Source organism: Scyliorhinus torazame, chromosome 18 (genome assembly GCF_047496885.1).
Source record: "Scyliorhinus torazame isolate Kashiwa2021f chromosome 18, sScyTor2.1, whole genome shotgun sequence".
Taxonomy (NCBI): domain Eukaryota; kingdom Metazoa; phylum Chordata; class Chondrichthyes; order Carcharhiniformes; family Scyliorhinidae; genus Scyliorhinus; species Scyliorhinus torazame.
The window spans coordinates 25001-40478 of record NC_092724.1 but is presented as its reverse complement, the minus strand read 5'-3'; the positions used below and the strand labels follow the sequence as shown (position 1 = coordinate 40478).

At 48.4% G+C, this 15478-nt stretch overlaps 1 protein-coding gene across 4 annotated transcripts in view; it reads left to right on the top strand.

Moving 5' to 3' along the window:
* LOC140394880 (GRAM domain-containing protein 2B) overlaps positions 1 to 5862 on the top strand; it is an 86023-nt gene extending 80161 nt beyond the window's left edge. For 2 of the 4 annotated variants that reach the window (XM_072482028.1, XM_072482025.1), the window contains exons 11-13: positions 1469 to 1604; positions 3789 to 3896; positions 4564 to 5862. In XM_072482028.1, coding sequence (XP_072338129.1) covers positions 1469 to 1604; positions 3789 to 3896; positions 4564 to 4579 — 260 coding nt within the window. In that variant the 3' untranslated portion in view covers positions 4580 to 5862. Of the gene's footprint in view, positions 1 to 1468; positions 1605 to 3788; positions 3897 to 4167; positions 4534 to 4563 lie in introns of those variants that run through there. The other 2 variants (XM_072482027.1, XM_072482026.1) reach the window with 2 other exon arrangements.
* Positions 5863 to 15478: the final 9616 nt, after the last annotated feature.

Below are 15478 nucleotides of genomic sequence, written 5' to 3'. Positions count from 1 at the left end.
CAATCAATTGCCCCTTATGCCCAAAGATGTGTAGATTAGGGTAACGGGTTGGGGAGGGAGCAGTTGTTCCCCTTAGTTGAAGGGTCAATTATGAGGGGACACAAGTTCAAGGTGAGGGACAGGAGGTTTCGGGCGGATTTAAGGAAAAATCTTTTTACCCAGAGGGCGGTGAGGGTCTGGAACGCACGGCCTGGGAGGGTGGTAGAGGCGGGTTGCCTCACATCCTTTAAAAAGTACCTGGATGAGCACTTGGCCCGTCACAACATTCATGTCTGTGGACCCAGTGCTGGCAAATGGGATTGGGTAGGCAGGTCAGCTGTTTTTCCTGTATTGGTGCAGACTCGATGGGCCGAAGGGCCTCTTCTGCATTGCGTTATTCTGTGATTCTCTGACTACCCTCTTAATTTGGACTCAGACTGAGTGTTGGAGAACACAATGTTGGTGAATTTGAATTCGGAGCAACGAGGTCACTTCTTATTGAAGACAGAGTTGTCTGTAAAATTCAGACACTTTGAACAGTTTATTATCCAAACATTTTTCCCAGGTGCCCTTATTTGCGAGGTGAACAAAGGACAAACACAAGTTCACAATTTATTTTCAAACACAATACAACAGCTTTGTGTAGAAGATTGTAGTTTAGTCGGGCAGCATGGTCGGCATGGGCTTGGAGGGCCGAAGGGCCTGTTCCTGTGCTGTACATTTCTTTGTTCTTTGTTCTTTGTTCTTATACCCCAAATTTTCCAAACTATAATATGTCTAAGATTCCTGATACTGCCTGTGTCGATGAACTGGATTGAACTGCTTCCTTCTGTCCTCTGGTTCACCATTGAGTCTTCTCCGCTGCCTCTGTGCAGAGTCTTCACAGGGGAGGGTCTCTGGGTGTCCGGATCTTATTCCCCGCTTCACGCCCTTCCAGAAGCTTCTCTGGTCCTCAACTAATGAGGTCGCGGAATGGGGGTTGCAACACCTAATGGAGTTGTGTAGTGCAACTCGCAGGACACCAAGAACTCCGCCCTCCCCCCTTCCAGGGATCCATCTCCAGGTGCATTGTCTGCAAGTAACCTTACCCCATATATGGTAACAATAGGAAACCTGGGTGCCAGAAAGTCTGGCTTCTTTTGGACAATCTACAACAATCGATCCATTGGAGGGCAGGCTCAGACTTGTCCCGCTGTCTATGACCAGCATAGTCGAACTTGGCGTTTAAATTTCCATCAGGCCTGACTGTGGTTTCACTTTAAATTACCTTTGATACCATTTCGGAGGGGATGGAGACTCGCAAACCGGCGTCAAACCAGCGCCGGCCAGGATTCCGCCGTCGGAATAGATTCCCCGCCCGTTCGCCGATTACGATATCCGCGGCGGGCAACGGAGAATCCCGCCCCATAATTCTGATCAAAGAGGAGATTTTTCTCCAAAGGATTCTCTACTTTGGGAAATTGATCATTTTTTCTGCTTTTGCTGACAGTTGGCTCCACATTTTGTGATTTTTTTCATCCTGAAGGTGACTCCTGGTTCCAGAAAGTAACAAAAAAGATGAAGTTGTTTGTTGTATTTCATGAATCGGCCACCTTTAACACACTCATCATCATTTACGTCCTGCTGTAAGTATTGCACATCTTGGAAAATAGAACCATTTAAAAAAACAGAAAATTGGCAGCATCTGTGGAGGGAAACAAAGTTCAGAAAAAATCATAGAATCTTAGAACCCCTACAATGCAGAAGGAGGTCATTCGGCCCTTGGAAAGAGCACTCTACTTAAGCCGAAGCCTCCACCCTATCCCCGTAACCCAGTAACCCAACCTAACCTTTTGGACAATAAGGGGTGGTTTATCATGGCCAATCTACCTAACCTGCACATCTTTGGACTGTGGGAGGAAACCGCGACACCTGGAAGAAACCCACACACACACGGGGAGAAAGTGGAACTCAACAAAGACAGTTACCCGAGGCTGGAATTAAACTTGGGTCCCTGGAGCTGTGAGGCAGCAGTGCTAACCCTTATCTAGCCGTTGACTGTAAAAATCTAATCTGAAAGGGCTTCAGTCTGGTTCCTTGCTGCCATAGTTCAACTGTATAAAACTATCCAAAAGTTAGCTAATTTTAGTTTGCCCAGCTGACCTGCAGTTTGTGTTTCCTCCAGGCCCCACAGTGTCCTGGCTCTCCCTCAATGGACTTTGGCGAAGTATCCCATCTTTGACCAATGGGTCAGGTCTCTACAGTTTTCGGTCCAGGGCAGGGTATCAGTCAGGAGGGGGCATGTCCCAGGGCATTCACTTCAATTCCATGGATCTCCTGCACCCCTCGCTCAGAGGTTTCTTGGGAAAGAGAGATTTGCGTGGCCTGTTACAGGTTTAAAGACGGTTCGGCTTGCAATTTCTTTTGAGTTGCCACGTTATTCATACCGCAGGCCAAACGGTCGCTTAGCATCTCTGAAAGGGAAGTACCGCATTCACAGAATTCAGCTATGTTTGCAATTTGGCCACAAACCCGCTTACAAACATTCCAGGTGTCCTTTCTGCCGTATTGAAATTGTATCTCTGCGCAATCACGGAAGGTGTTTTCTTTTCCAGAAAATATTTTATTGAAGCTGGGACATTCCCGTGTCTGCCCGTAGGTCTATCGTGTGTGGTGCATGACCTGAGACTACAATTACTGAGTACTCAGTGTCCTCAACCCCTGCTAGCAGTGTTTTATCTAGCACGAAGAAATCTATCCTGGAGTACGCCTTATGTACACGGGAGTAGAATGAATATTCCCTGCTCCTTGGTCTCTCAAATCTCCACGGATCGGGCAGCACGGTGGCACAGTGGGTTACACTCATGGCGCCGAGGTCCCAGGTTCGATGCTGGCTCTGGGTCACTGTCCGTGTGGAGTTTGCACACTCTCCCCGTGTTTGCGTGGGTTTCACCCCCACAACCCAAAGATGTGCAGGCTAGGTGGATTGGCTACGCTAAATTGCCCCTTAATTGGAAAAAAATTAATTGGGTACTCTAAATTTAAAAAAAAAAAATCTCCACAGATCCACCCCTCCCATGCGCTCCATGAACCCCCACAGTTCCTTTGCCATTGCTGATAGCTTCCCCGACCTAGCACTCGACCGGTCCAGCTTCGGGTCTAGGACCGTATTAAAGTCACCCCCCATGATCAGCCGGTGCGTGTCAAGGTCGGGGGTCTTCCCCGGGACCTTCCTGATAAACGCGACATCATCCCAGTTTGGGACATATATATTCACCAGCACCACTGCCATTCCGTCTAGCTTCCCACTAACCATAATAAATCTGCCTCCCTGGTCGACCTCTATCCTCCCCATCTCGAATGTCACCCTTTTATTAATCAGGATAGCCACTGTTTGGACACCCATTGTTTTAAAGTCCAGTCCTGAATGAAACACTTGCCTGACCCATCCCTTCTTTAATCTAATTTGGTCTCCCAGCTTCAAGTGTGTCTCCTGTAACATGGCCAAATCTGCTTTTAACTGTCTCAGGTGTGCGAACACACGAGTTCTCATAACCAGCCCGTTCAGTCCACGAACATTCCATGTAACCAGTCTGATCGGGGGGGGGGGGGGGGGGGGGGGGGCTTTTGCCCCCCTCCGCTGTCGGTCAACCATGACCTTTCCCAGACCAGCTCCTAGCCCATGTTCCGCACTTCGCTTGATCCGCCCCTCGGTGGCGACCGCCATGGTTTCACTACGAACTGTTTCAGTAGATCATCTACAAATTATCAGCAAGGAATCTGTCCACTTTTAATGTTGGCCCTGTTAATCTGTTTTTTTTTAATTGCAGAGTGCTCCTGTTGTTGATTTCTTCAGGGTACATTGGGTTCAGAATTGTAGCTCTGGAGGAGCAGCTGATGTCCATGGGAGCCTGGCCAGAACTCCACACACACAACAAGTAAGTACACTAACTGCTCAGATAAAACTTGAATAAAAGCTTTGTACCATCTTGCACACTTTACAGAGCACCTATGCAATTTAAAATAGAATGAAGTAGAAAAATAAATTAATTGCTGCACTAACTGGAAGCAAATATCAGCAGCAAAGCTATCAATAAACATCTGTTACCTTTTCTGCTGCACACCCACAAGAGTGAGTTTATAAACTGTACATAGACACTCTTTTTAAAAAAGAATTTAGAGTACCTAATTCCTTTTTTCCTATTAAAGGGCAATTTAGCGTGGCCAATCCACCTACCCTGCACATCTTTTTTGGGTTGTGGAGGCGAAACCCATGGAAACACGGGGAGAATGTGCAAACTCCACACGGACAGTGATCCAGAGCCAGGATCGAACCTGGGACCTAAGCGCGTGAGGTAGAAGTGCTAACCACTGCGCCACCATGTTGCCCTATAGATGCTCTTTAATCAGGAATATGCTGCTCACAAAAAGCAACCTTTCTGGGAGTTTCAGATGGTTTGTTTTTCAGTCTGCATCTGTGTTTTTAAATCTGTTGAGACACATCATCATATATAATTCATTGTGCTTAGCAAAGGGCTAAAGAGGATTTGAGTCAGATGCCATATTTAATGGCTACTATCATGTATCTTTTTGTGTTTCATGTAGATACAGAAAAACATGAAGCTGGGCCAATAACGGTGAACGGCACCATCTGTGTGTCAAAGGGCTTTGATGGCGTTCCAGTGCGGTGGCATCATCTTCCCCAGTTCACAGCAAGCATTTTGTGACTGATAGGCATTATGGGACAAACTGATTTTCTTTTTTTGTTGACTGTCAAAAAGGAATCCTATTCTAAACTTGGACACATTTATAATCCCTCGCAAACTGAATGTGAGTGGTGCCCTCCTTTTTCTTTAAATAAAAGGGCGCACTTGTCAGAAATTGACTATTATGGCAAGTCCCACTATTAATTAAGATAGAAAAGATACATTGAGTTTGATGTGTCCGCCTGCTTGGCGGACCCTAACCCTGACCCCCAACCTCTAACTCTAACCCCAAACCCTAAGCCCTAACCTTAACCCTAATCCTAACCCCAATCCTAACCCTAACTCTAATCCTAGCCCCTAATCCTAACCCCAATCCTAACCCTAACTCTAATCCTAGCCCCTAATCCTAACCCCTAACTTAAACCCTAACCCTAACCCTAACCCAAACCTTAACCTGTGGCTGCTCATCCCCGGACAGGAGTCCAGCCACACGCTGCCGGACCTGCTGACCATTCCCAGCACTTTGGCCTTTTTTTCATATTTTCAGCATCTTGAGTATTTTGCTTTTAGTTTTTATATTTATTCAGTTCGTAACACAAAAATGAATTTGCAATAATAGCCGCAGGAGGTGAACATTGAACTTCCACTGGAGAGTAAATCGAGATGCTGAGCCTCTACCTGCAGAAATTGATCATTTTGTTAGCAATCGAAGTGACTCCTGTCACACCCAGGACACAATTCTCCACAACTTTGGCAATAAAAACATTTGACAATAGAAAATCTAAATATGTAGTCAAACCCAAGCAGAAAGTTGCCATGTCTTTTGTAGAATGCAGCCTGATTGCTGTGCACTTCAATTTTTGTTATTTATTTTTATTTATAAAATAATGTAAATGATTGAGGATTTAATGAACTCTCTGATCACATATGGACTTGATACAAAATGCAGAGTTCTGTAGATCTTTCATTTGTATTCTGTAAACTAAGGAGACCTCTATTTTGCAATGTATTGTAATTATTTGCATATTGAAATGTTTGCAATTGTGCGATCATTTCATTATTTTGTATATTTAATTTTAATGAGTGTCTGTAACTGTTATGAATCATGATTACTTGTTAAAACGATTATTTATATCTCCATCACAGTGTGGTTTCTGCCATCACAATGATTTTTCAATAAACCAGTGATCTATCTTTATCTTTGATCACAAATTTTCTTCATTCAAATTTCTTACTTTTCCAAAAGAAAGTAACCGGCCACGGTGTTTACGGTACAGAGTCAAAGGATACTGTAGGATGTTTTCATTCCTATCAGAGCCATTTGAACTTCTCAGAAAGTAATAGACAAACAACCTACTCCCACATGTCATTTAATCTTCCTCCCGTGGACTAACAAGAAGCAGGAAGAATACATAGACATACGGGACGCGATTCTCCACTCCCACGCCGGTTGGGAGAATTGCCTGGGCCGTCAAAATTTCCCGCGACGCCGGTCCGACGCCCTCCCGCGATTCTCCCAAGCGGCGGGAATGGCCCGGTCGAGTTTTGCGGGCCGCAGGCCGGAGAATCGCCCGAGACACCCAAAACGGCGATTCTCCGGCACCCCCACTATTCTCAGGCGCGGATGGGCTGAAGTCCTGATGGCGTGACCCCAGTTCACGCCGTCGCCGTTCACACCTGCTATTTCAAGTCGTCAGCCAGTCGTGCTGGCTGACGCTGAGCAGCGCAGCTCCCGGAGACCGGGCCGGCTTCCCTGAGAAGCCAAAGGGGGGGGGTGAGGGAGAGTGTGCAGGTGGGGGGGAGAGAGTGCAGGTGGGAGGGGGGCGAAGAGAGAGTGCGCAGGTGGGGGGGGGGATGAGGGAGAGTGTGCAGGTGGGGGGGAGAGGGAGAGTGTGCAGGTGGGGGGGAGGGAGAGTGTGCAGGTGGGGGGGGAGAGTGTGCAAGTGGGGGGGGGGAGAGTGGGTAGGTGGGAGTGGGGGAGGGAGAGTGTGCAGGTGGGGGGGGGAAGAGGGAGAGTGTGCAGGTGGGGGGGGGGATGAGGGTGAGTGTGCAGGTGGGGGGGATGAGGGAGAGTGTGCAGGTGGGGGGAGGGAGAGGGAGAGTGTGCAGGTGGGGGGGATGGAGAGTGTGCAGGTGGGGGGGGAGAGTGTGCAAGTGGGGGGGGAGAGTGGGTAGGTGGGAGTGGGGGAGGGAGAGTGTGCAGGTGGGGGGGGATGAGGGAGAGTGTGCAGGTGGGGGGATGAGGGAGAGTGTGCAGGTGGGGGAGGGAGAGGGAGAGTGTGCAGGTGGGGGGAGAGGGAGAGTGTGCAGGTGGGGGGGGGAGAGTGTGCAGGTGGGGGGAGAGTGTGCAGGTGGGAGGGGGGAGGGAGAGTGTGCAGGTGGGAGGGGGATGAGGGAGAGTGTGCAGGTGGGGGGGGAGAGTATGCATGTGGGGAGGAGAGTGTGCAGGTGGGAGAGGGGATAGGGTTAGGGTTAGGGTTAGAGCTAAGGCTAGGGCTAGGGTTAGGGTATGGCTAGGGCTAGGGTTAGGGTTAGGGCTAGGGTTAGGGTTAGGGGTTTGTAAATAGTGTCAAAAAGTTAGGGTTAGGGGTAGTGTTAGGGTTAGGGGTTTGTAAAAATTGTCAAAAAATTAGGGCTAGGGTTAGGGCGAGGGCTAGGGTTAGGGTTAGGGCTAGGGTTAGGGCTAGGGTTAGGGTTAGGGGTTTGTAAAAAGTGCCAAAAATGTCTTGCGGCGCTTCACGAAATAGAGCCGTTAGGGTTAGGGTTAGGGTTAGGGGTAGTGTTAGGGTTAGGGGTTTGTAAAAAGTGTCACAAAATTAGGGCTAGGGTTAGGGCGAGGGCTAGGGTTAGGGTTAGGGTTAGGGCTAGGGTTAGGGCTAGGGTTAGAGTTAGGGGTTTGTAAAAAGTGACCAAAAATTCTTGCGGCGCTTCACGAAATAGAGCCGTCTTGTTGCCGCCAGGCGGCGAGCCCACAGGCTCGCAACATCTGCGCACGTAGTGCGCGCCGCAAAATATTTGCACATTTTAGGAGGCAATAAGTAGCCTAAAATTGCATCCTTCAATCTAGTTAGGGATAGGGTTAGGGTTAGGGTTAGTGTTAGGGCTAGGGTTAGGGTTAGGGGTTTGTAAAAAGTGTCAAAAAATTAGGGTTAGGGTTAGGGTTAGGCTTAGGGTTAGGGTTAGGGTTAGGGTTAGTGTTAGGGTTAGGGCGAGGGCTAGGGCTACGGCTAGGGTTAGGGCTAGGGTTAGGGTTAGGGGTTTGTAAAAAGTGTCAAAAAAGTTTTGCGGCGCTTCACGAAATAGAGCCGTCTTGCTGCCGCCAGGCGGCGAGCCCATAGGCTCGCAACATCTACGCATGCAGTGTGCGCCGCAAAATATTTGCACATTTTAGGAGGCAATAAGTAGCTTAAAATTGCATCCTTCAATCTAGTTAGGGATAGGGTTAGGGTTAGGGCTAGGGCTAGGGTTAGGGTTAGGGGTTTGTAAAAAGTGTCAAAAAATTCTTGCGGCGCTTCATGAAATAGAGCTGTCTTGCTGCCGCCAGGCGGCGAGCCCATAGGCTCGCAACATCTACGCATGCAGTGTGCGCCGCAAAATATTTGCACATTCTAGGAGGCAATAAGTAACTTAAAATTGCATCCTTCAATCTAGTTAGGGATAGGGTTAGGGTTAGGGTTAGGGTTAGGCTTAGGGTTAGGGTTAGGGTTAGGGTTAGCGTTAGGGCGAGGGCTAGGGTTAGGGTTAGGGTTAGGGCTACGGTTAGGGCTAGGGTTAGGGTTAGGGGTTTGTAAAAAGTGTCAAAAAAGTCTTGCGGCGCTTCACGAAATAGAGCCGTCTTGCTGCCGCCAGGCGGCGAGCCCATAGGCTCGCAACATCTACGCATGCAGTGTGCGCCGCAAAATATTTGCACATTCTAGGAGGCAATAAGTAGCCTAAAATTGCATCCTTCAATCTAGTTAGGGATAGGGTTAGGGTTAGGGTTAGTGTTAGGGCTAGGGTTAGGGTTAGGGGTTTGTAAAAAGTGTCAAAAAATTAGGGTTAGGGTTAGGGTTAGGCTTAGGGTTAGGGTTAGGGTTAGGGTTAGTGTTAGGGTTAGGGCGAGGGCTAGGGCTACGGCTAGGGTTAGGGCTAGGGTTAGGGTTAGGGGTTTGTAAAAAGTGTCAAAAAAGTTTTGCGGCGCTTCACGAAATAGAGCCGTCTTGCTGCCGCCAGGCGGCGAGCCCATAGGCTCGCAACATCTACGCATGCAGTGTGCGCCGCAAAATATTTGCACATTTTAGGAGGCAATAAGTAGCTTAAAATTGCATCCTTCAATCTAGTTAGGGATAGGGTTAGGGTTAGGGCTAGGGCTAGGGTTAGGGTTAGGGGTTTGTAAAAAGTGTCAAAAAATTCTTGCGGCGCTTCATGAAATAGAGCTGTCTTGCTGCCGCCAGGCGGCGAGCCCATAGGCTCGCAACATCTACGCATGCAGTGTGCGCCGCAAAATATTTGCACATTCTAGGAGGCAATAAGTAACTTAAAATTGCATCCTTCAATCTAGTTAGGGATAGGGTTAGGGTTAGGGTTAGGGTTAGGCTTAGGGTTAGGGTTAGGGTTAGGGTTAGCGTTAGGGCGAGGGCTAGGGTTAGGGTTAGGGTTAGGGCTACGGTTAGGGCTAGGGTTAGGGTTAGGGGTTTGTAAAAAGTGTCAAAAAAGTCTTGCGGCGCTTCACGAAATAGAGCCGTCTTGCTGCCGCCAGGCGGCGAGCCCATAGGCTCGCAACATCTACGCATGCAGTGTGCGCCGCAAAATATTTGCACATTCTAGGAGGCAATAAGTAGCCTAAAATTGCATCCTTCAATCTAGTTAGGGATAGGGTTAGGGTTAGGGTTAGGGTTAGGGTTAGGGCTAGGGTTAGGGTTAGGGGTTTGTAAAAAGTGTCAAAAAATTAGGGTTAGGGTTAGGGTTAGGCTTAGGGTTAGGGTTAGGGTTAGGGTTAGTGTTAGGGTTAGGGCGAGGGCTAGGGCTAGGGCTAGGGTTAAGGCTAGGGTTAGGGTTAGGGGTTTGTAAAAAGTGTCAAAAAAGTTTTGCGGCGCTTCACGAAATAGAGCCGTCTTGCTGCCGCCAGGCGGCGAGCCCATAGGCTCGCAACATCTACGCATGCAGTGTGCGCCGCAAAATATTTGCACATTTTAGGAGGCAATAAGTAGCTTAAAATTGCATCCTTCAATCTAGTTAGGGATAGGGTTAGGGTTAGGGCTAGGGCTAGGGTTAGGGCTAGGGTTAGGGTTAGTGGTTTGTAAAAATTGTCAAAAAATTCTTGCGGCGCTTCATGAAATAGAGCTGTCTTGCTGCCGCCAGGCGGCGAGCCCATAGGCTCGCAACATCTACGCATGCAGTGTGCGCCGCAAAATATTTGCACATTCTAGGAGGCAATAAGTAACTTAAAATTGCATCCTTCAATCTAGTTAGGGATAGGGTTAGGGTTAGGGTTAGGGTTAGGCTTAGGGTTAGGGTTAGGGTTAGGGTTAGCGTTAGGGCGAGGGCTAGGGTTAGGGTTAGGGTTAGGGCTACGGTTAGGGCTAGGGTTAGGGTTAGGGGTTTGTAAAAAGTGTCAAAAAATTAGGGTTAGGGTTAGGGTTAGGCTTAGGGTTAGGGTTAGGGTTAGGGTTAGTGTTAGGGTTAGGGCGAGGGCTAGGGCTAGGGCTAGGGTTAAGGCTAGGGTTAGGGTTAGGGGTTTGTAAAAAGTGTCAAAAAAGTTTTGCGGCGCTTCACGAAATAGAGCCGTCTTGCTGCCGCCAGGCGGCGAGCCCATAGGCTCGCAACATCTACGCATGCAGTGTGCGCCGCAAAATATTTGCACATTTTAGGAGGCAATAAGTAGCTTAAAATTGCATCCTTCAATCTAGTTAGGGATAGGGTTAGGGTTAGGGCTAGGGCTAGGGTTAGGGCTAGGGTTAGGGTTAGTGGTTTGTAAAAAGTGTCAAAAAATTCTTGCGGCGCTTCATGAAATAGAGCTGTCTTGCTGCCGCCAGGCGGCGAGCCCATAGGCTCGCAACATCTACGCATGCAGTGTGCGCCGCAAAATATTTGCACATTCTAGGAGGCAATAAGTAACTTAAAATTGCATCCTTCAAAATAGTTAGGGATAGGGTTAGGGTTAGGGTTAGGGCTAGGGTTAGGGTTAGGGGTTTTTAAAAAGTTAGGGTTAGGGTTAGGGTTAGGGTTAGGGTTAGGGTTAGGGTTAGTGTTAGGGTTAGGGCGAGGGCTAGGGTTAGGGTTAGGGTTAGGGTTAGGGTTAGGGTTAGGGCTAGGGTTAGGGTTGGGGTTTGTAAAAAGTGTCAAAAAATTAGGGTTAGGGTTAGGGTTAGGCTTAGGGTTAGGGTTAGGGTTAGGGTTAGTGTTAGGGTTAGGGCGAGGGCTAGGGCTAGGGCTAGGGTTAAGGCTAGGGTTAGGGTTAGGGGTTTGTAAAAAGTGTCAAAAAAGTTTTGCGGCGCTTCACGAAATAGAGCCGTCTTGCTGCCGCCAGGCGGCGAGCCCATAGGCTCGCAACATCTACGCATGCAGTGTGCGCCGCAAAATATTTGCACATTTTAGGAGGCAATAAGTAGCTTAAAATTGCATCCTTCAATCTAGTTAGGGATAGGGTTAGGGTTAGGGCTAGGGCTAGGGTTAGGGCTAGGGTTAGGGTTAGTGGTTTGTAAAAAGTGTCAAAAAATTCTTGCGGCGCTTCATGAAATAGAGCTGTCTTGCTGCCGCCAGGCGGCGAGCCCATAGGCTCGCAACATCTACGCATGCAGTGTGCGCCGCAAAATATTTGCACATTCTAGGAGGCAATAAGTAACTTAAAATTGCATCCTTCAATCTAGTTAGGGATAGGGTTAGGGTTAGGGTTAGGGCTAGGGTTAGGGTTAGGGGTTTTTAAAAAGTTAGGGTTAGGGTTAGGGTTAGGGTTAGGGTTAGGGTTAGGGTTAGTGTTAGGGTTAGGGCGAGGGCTAGGGTTAGGGTTAGGGTTAGGGTTAGGGTTAGGGCTAGGGTTAGGGTTAGGGGTTTGTAAAAAGTGTCAAAAAATTAGGGTTAGGGTTAGGGTTAGGCTTAGGGTTAGGGTTAGGGTTAGGGTTAGTGTTAGGGTTAGGGCGAGGGCTAGGGCTAGGGCTAGGGTTAAGGCTAGGGTTAGGGTTAGGCATTTGTAAAAATTGTCAAAAAATTCTTGCGGCGCTTCATGAAATAGAGCTGTCTTGCTGCCGCCAGGCGGCGAGCCCATAGGCTCGCAACATCTACGCATGCAGTGTGCGCCGCAAAATATTTGCACATTCTAGGAGGCAATAAGTAGCCTAAAATTGCATCCTTCAATCTAGTTAGGGATAGGGTTAGGGTTAGGGTTAGGGTTAGGGCTAGGGTTAGGGTTAGGGGTTTGTAAAAAGTGTCAAAAAATTAGGGTTAGGGTTAGGGTTAGGCTTAGGGTTAGGGTTAGGGTTAGGGTTAGTGTTAGGGTTAGGGCGAGGGCTAGGGCTAGGGCTAGGGTTAAGGCTAGGGTTAGGGTTAGGGGTTTGTAAAAAGTGTCAAAAAAGTTTTGCGGCGCTTCACGAAATAGAGCCGTCTTGCTGCCGCCAGGCGGCGAGCCCATAGGCTCGCAACATCTACGCATGCAGTGTGCGCCGCAAAATATTTGCACATTTTAGGAGGCAATAAGTAGCTTAAAATTGCATCCTTCAATCTAGTTAGGGATAGGGTTAGGGTTAGGGCTAGGGCTAGGGTTAGGGCTAGGGTTAGGGTTAGTGGTTTGTAAAAAGTGTCAAAAAATTCTTGCGGCGCTTCATGAAATAGAGCTGTCTTGCTGCCGCCAGGCGGCGAGCCCATAGGCTCGCAACATCTACGCATGCAGTGTGCGCCGCAAAATATTTGCACATTTTAGGAGGCAATAAGTAGCTTAAAATTGCATCCTTCAATCTAGTTAGGGATAGGGTTAGGGTTAGGGCTAGGGCTAGGGTTAGGGCTAGGGTTAGGGTTAGGGGTTTGTAAAAAGTGTCAAAAAATTCTTGCGGCGCTTCATGAAATAGAGCTGTCTTGCTGCCGCCAGGCGGCGAGCCCATAGGCTCGCAACATCTACGCATGCAGTGTGCGCCGCAAAATATTTGCACATTCTAGGAGGCAATAAGTAGCCTAAAATTGCATCCTTCAATCTAGTTAGGGATAGGGTTAGGGTTAGGGTTAGGGTTAGGGCTAGGGTTAGGGTTAGGGGTTTGTAAAAAGTGTCAAAAAATTAGGGTTAGGGTTAGGGTTAGGCTTAGGGTTAGGGTTAGGGTTAGGGTTAGTGTTAGGGTTAGGGCGAGGGCTAGGGCTAGGGCTAGGGTTAAGGCTAGGGTTAGGGTTAGGGGTTTGTAAAAAGTGTCAAAAAAGTTTTGCGGCGCTTCACGAAATAGAGCCGTCTTGCTGCCGCCAGGCGGCGAGCCCATAGGCTCGCAACATCTACGCATGCAGTGTGCGCCGCAAAATATTTGCACATTTTAGGAGGCAATAAGTAGCTTAAAATTGCATCCTTCAATCTAGTTAGGGATAGGGTTAGGGTTAGGGCTAGGGCTAGGGTTAGGGCTAGGGTTAGGGTTAGTGGTTTGTAAAAAGTGTCAAAAAATTCTTGCGGCGCTTCATGAAATAGAGCTGTCTTGCTGCCGCCAGGCGGCGAGCCCATAGGCTCGCAACATCTACGCATGCAGTGTGCGCCGCAAAATATTTGCACATTCTAGGAGGCAATAAGTAACTTAAAATTGCATCCTTCAATCTAGTTAGGGATAGGGTTGGGTTAGGGTTAGGGTTAGGCTTAGGGTTAGGGTTAGGGTTAGGGTTAGCGTTAGGGCGAGGGCTAGGGTTAGGGTTAGGGTTAGGGCTACGGTTAGGGCTAGGGTTAGGGTTAGGGGTTTGTAAAAAGTGTCAAAAAATTAGGGTTAGGGTTAGGGTTAGGCTTAGGGTTAGGGTTAGGGTTAGGGTTAGTGTTAGGGTTAGGGCGAGGGCTAGGGCTAGGGCTAGGGTTAAGGCTAGGGTTAGGGTTAGGGGTTTGTAAAAAGTGTCAAAAAAGTTTTGCGGCGCTTCACGAAATAGAGCCGTCTTGCTGCCGCCAGGCGGCGAGCCCATAGGCTCGCAACATATACGCATGCAGTGTGCGCCGCAAAATATTTGCACATTTTAGGAGGCAATAAGTAGCTTAAAATTGCATCCTTCAATCTAGTTAGGGATAGGGTTAGGGTTAGGGCTAGGGCTAGGGTTAGGGCTAGGGTTAGGGTTAGTGGTTTGTAAAAAGTGTCAAAAAATTCTTGCGGCGCTTCATGAAATAGAGCTGTCTTGCTGCCGCCAGGCGGCGAGCCCATAGGCTCGCAACATCTACGCATGCAGTGTGCGCCGCAAAATATTTGCACATTCTAGGAGGCAATAAGTAACTTAAAATTGCATCCTTCAAAATAGTTAGGGATAGGGTTAGGGTTAGGGTTAGGGCTAGGGTTAGGGTTAGGGGTTTTTAAAAAGTTAGGGTTAGGGTTAGGGTTAGGGTTAGGGTTAGGGTTAGGGTTAGTGTTAGGGTTAGGGCGAGGGCTAGGGTTAGGGTTAGGGTTAGGGTTAGGGTTAGGGTTAGGGCTAGGGTTAGGGTTAGGGGTTTGTAAAAAGTGTCAAAAAATTAGGGTTAGGGTTAGGGTTAGGGTTAGGCTTAGGGTTAGGGTTAGGGTTAGGGTTAGTGTTAGGGTTAGGGCGAGGGCTAGGGCTAGGGCTAGGGTTAAGGCTAGGGTTAGGGTTAGGGGTTTGTAAAAAGTGTCAAAAAAGTTTTGCGGCGCTTCACGAAATAGAGCCGTCTTGCTGCCGCCAGGCGGCGAGCCCATAGGCTCGCAACATCTACGCATGCAGTGTGCGCCGCAAAATATTTGCACATTTTAGGAGGCAATAAGTAGCTTAAAATTGCATCCTTCAATCTAGTTAGGGATAGGGTTAGGGTTAGGGCTAGGGCTAGGGTTAGGGCTAGGGTTAGGGTTAGGGGTTTGTAAAAAGTGTCAAAAAATTCTTGCGGCGCTTCATGAAATAGAGCTGTCTTGCTGCCGCCAGGCGGCGAGCCCATAGGCTCGCAACATCTACGCATGCAGTGTGCGCCGCAAAATATTTGCACATTCTAGGAGGCAATAAGTAGCCTAAAATTGCATCCTTCAATCTAGTTAGGGATAGGGTTAGGGTTAGGGTTAGGGTTAGGGCTAGGGTTAGGGTTAGGGGTTTGTAAAAAGTGTCAAAAAATTAGGGTTAGGGTTAGGGTTAGGCTTAGGGTTAGGGTTAGGGTTAGGGTTAGTGTTAGGGTTAGGGCGAGGGCTAGGGCTAGGGCTAGGGTTAAGGCTAGGGTTAGGGTTAGGGGTTTGTAAAAAGTGTCAAAAAAGTTTTGCGGCGCTTCACGAAATAGAGCCGTCTTGCTGCCGCCAGGCGGCGAGCCCATAGGCTCGCAACATCTACGCATGCAGTGTGCGCCGCAAAATATTTGCACATTTTAGGAGGCAATAAGTAGCTTAAAATTGCATCCTTCAATCTAGTTAGGGATAGGGTTAGGGTTAGGGCTAGGGCTAGGGTTAGGGCTAGGGTTAGGGTTAGTGGTTTGTAAAAAGTGTCAAAAAATTCTTGCGGCGCTTCATGAAATAGAGCTGTCTTGCTGCCGCCAGGCGGCGAGCCCATAGGCTCGCAACATCTACGCATGCAGTGTGCGCCGCAAAATATTTGCACATTCTAGGAGGCAATAAGTAACTTAAAATTGCATCCTTCAAAATAGTTAGGGATAGGGTTAGGGTTAGGGTTAGGGCTAGGGTTAGGGTTAGGGG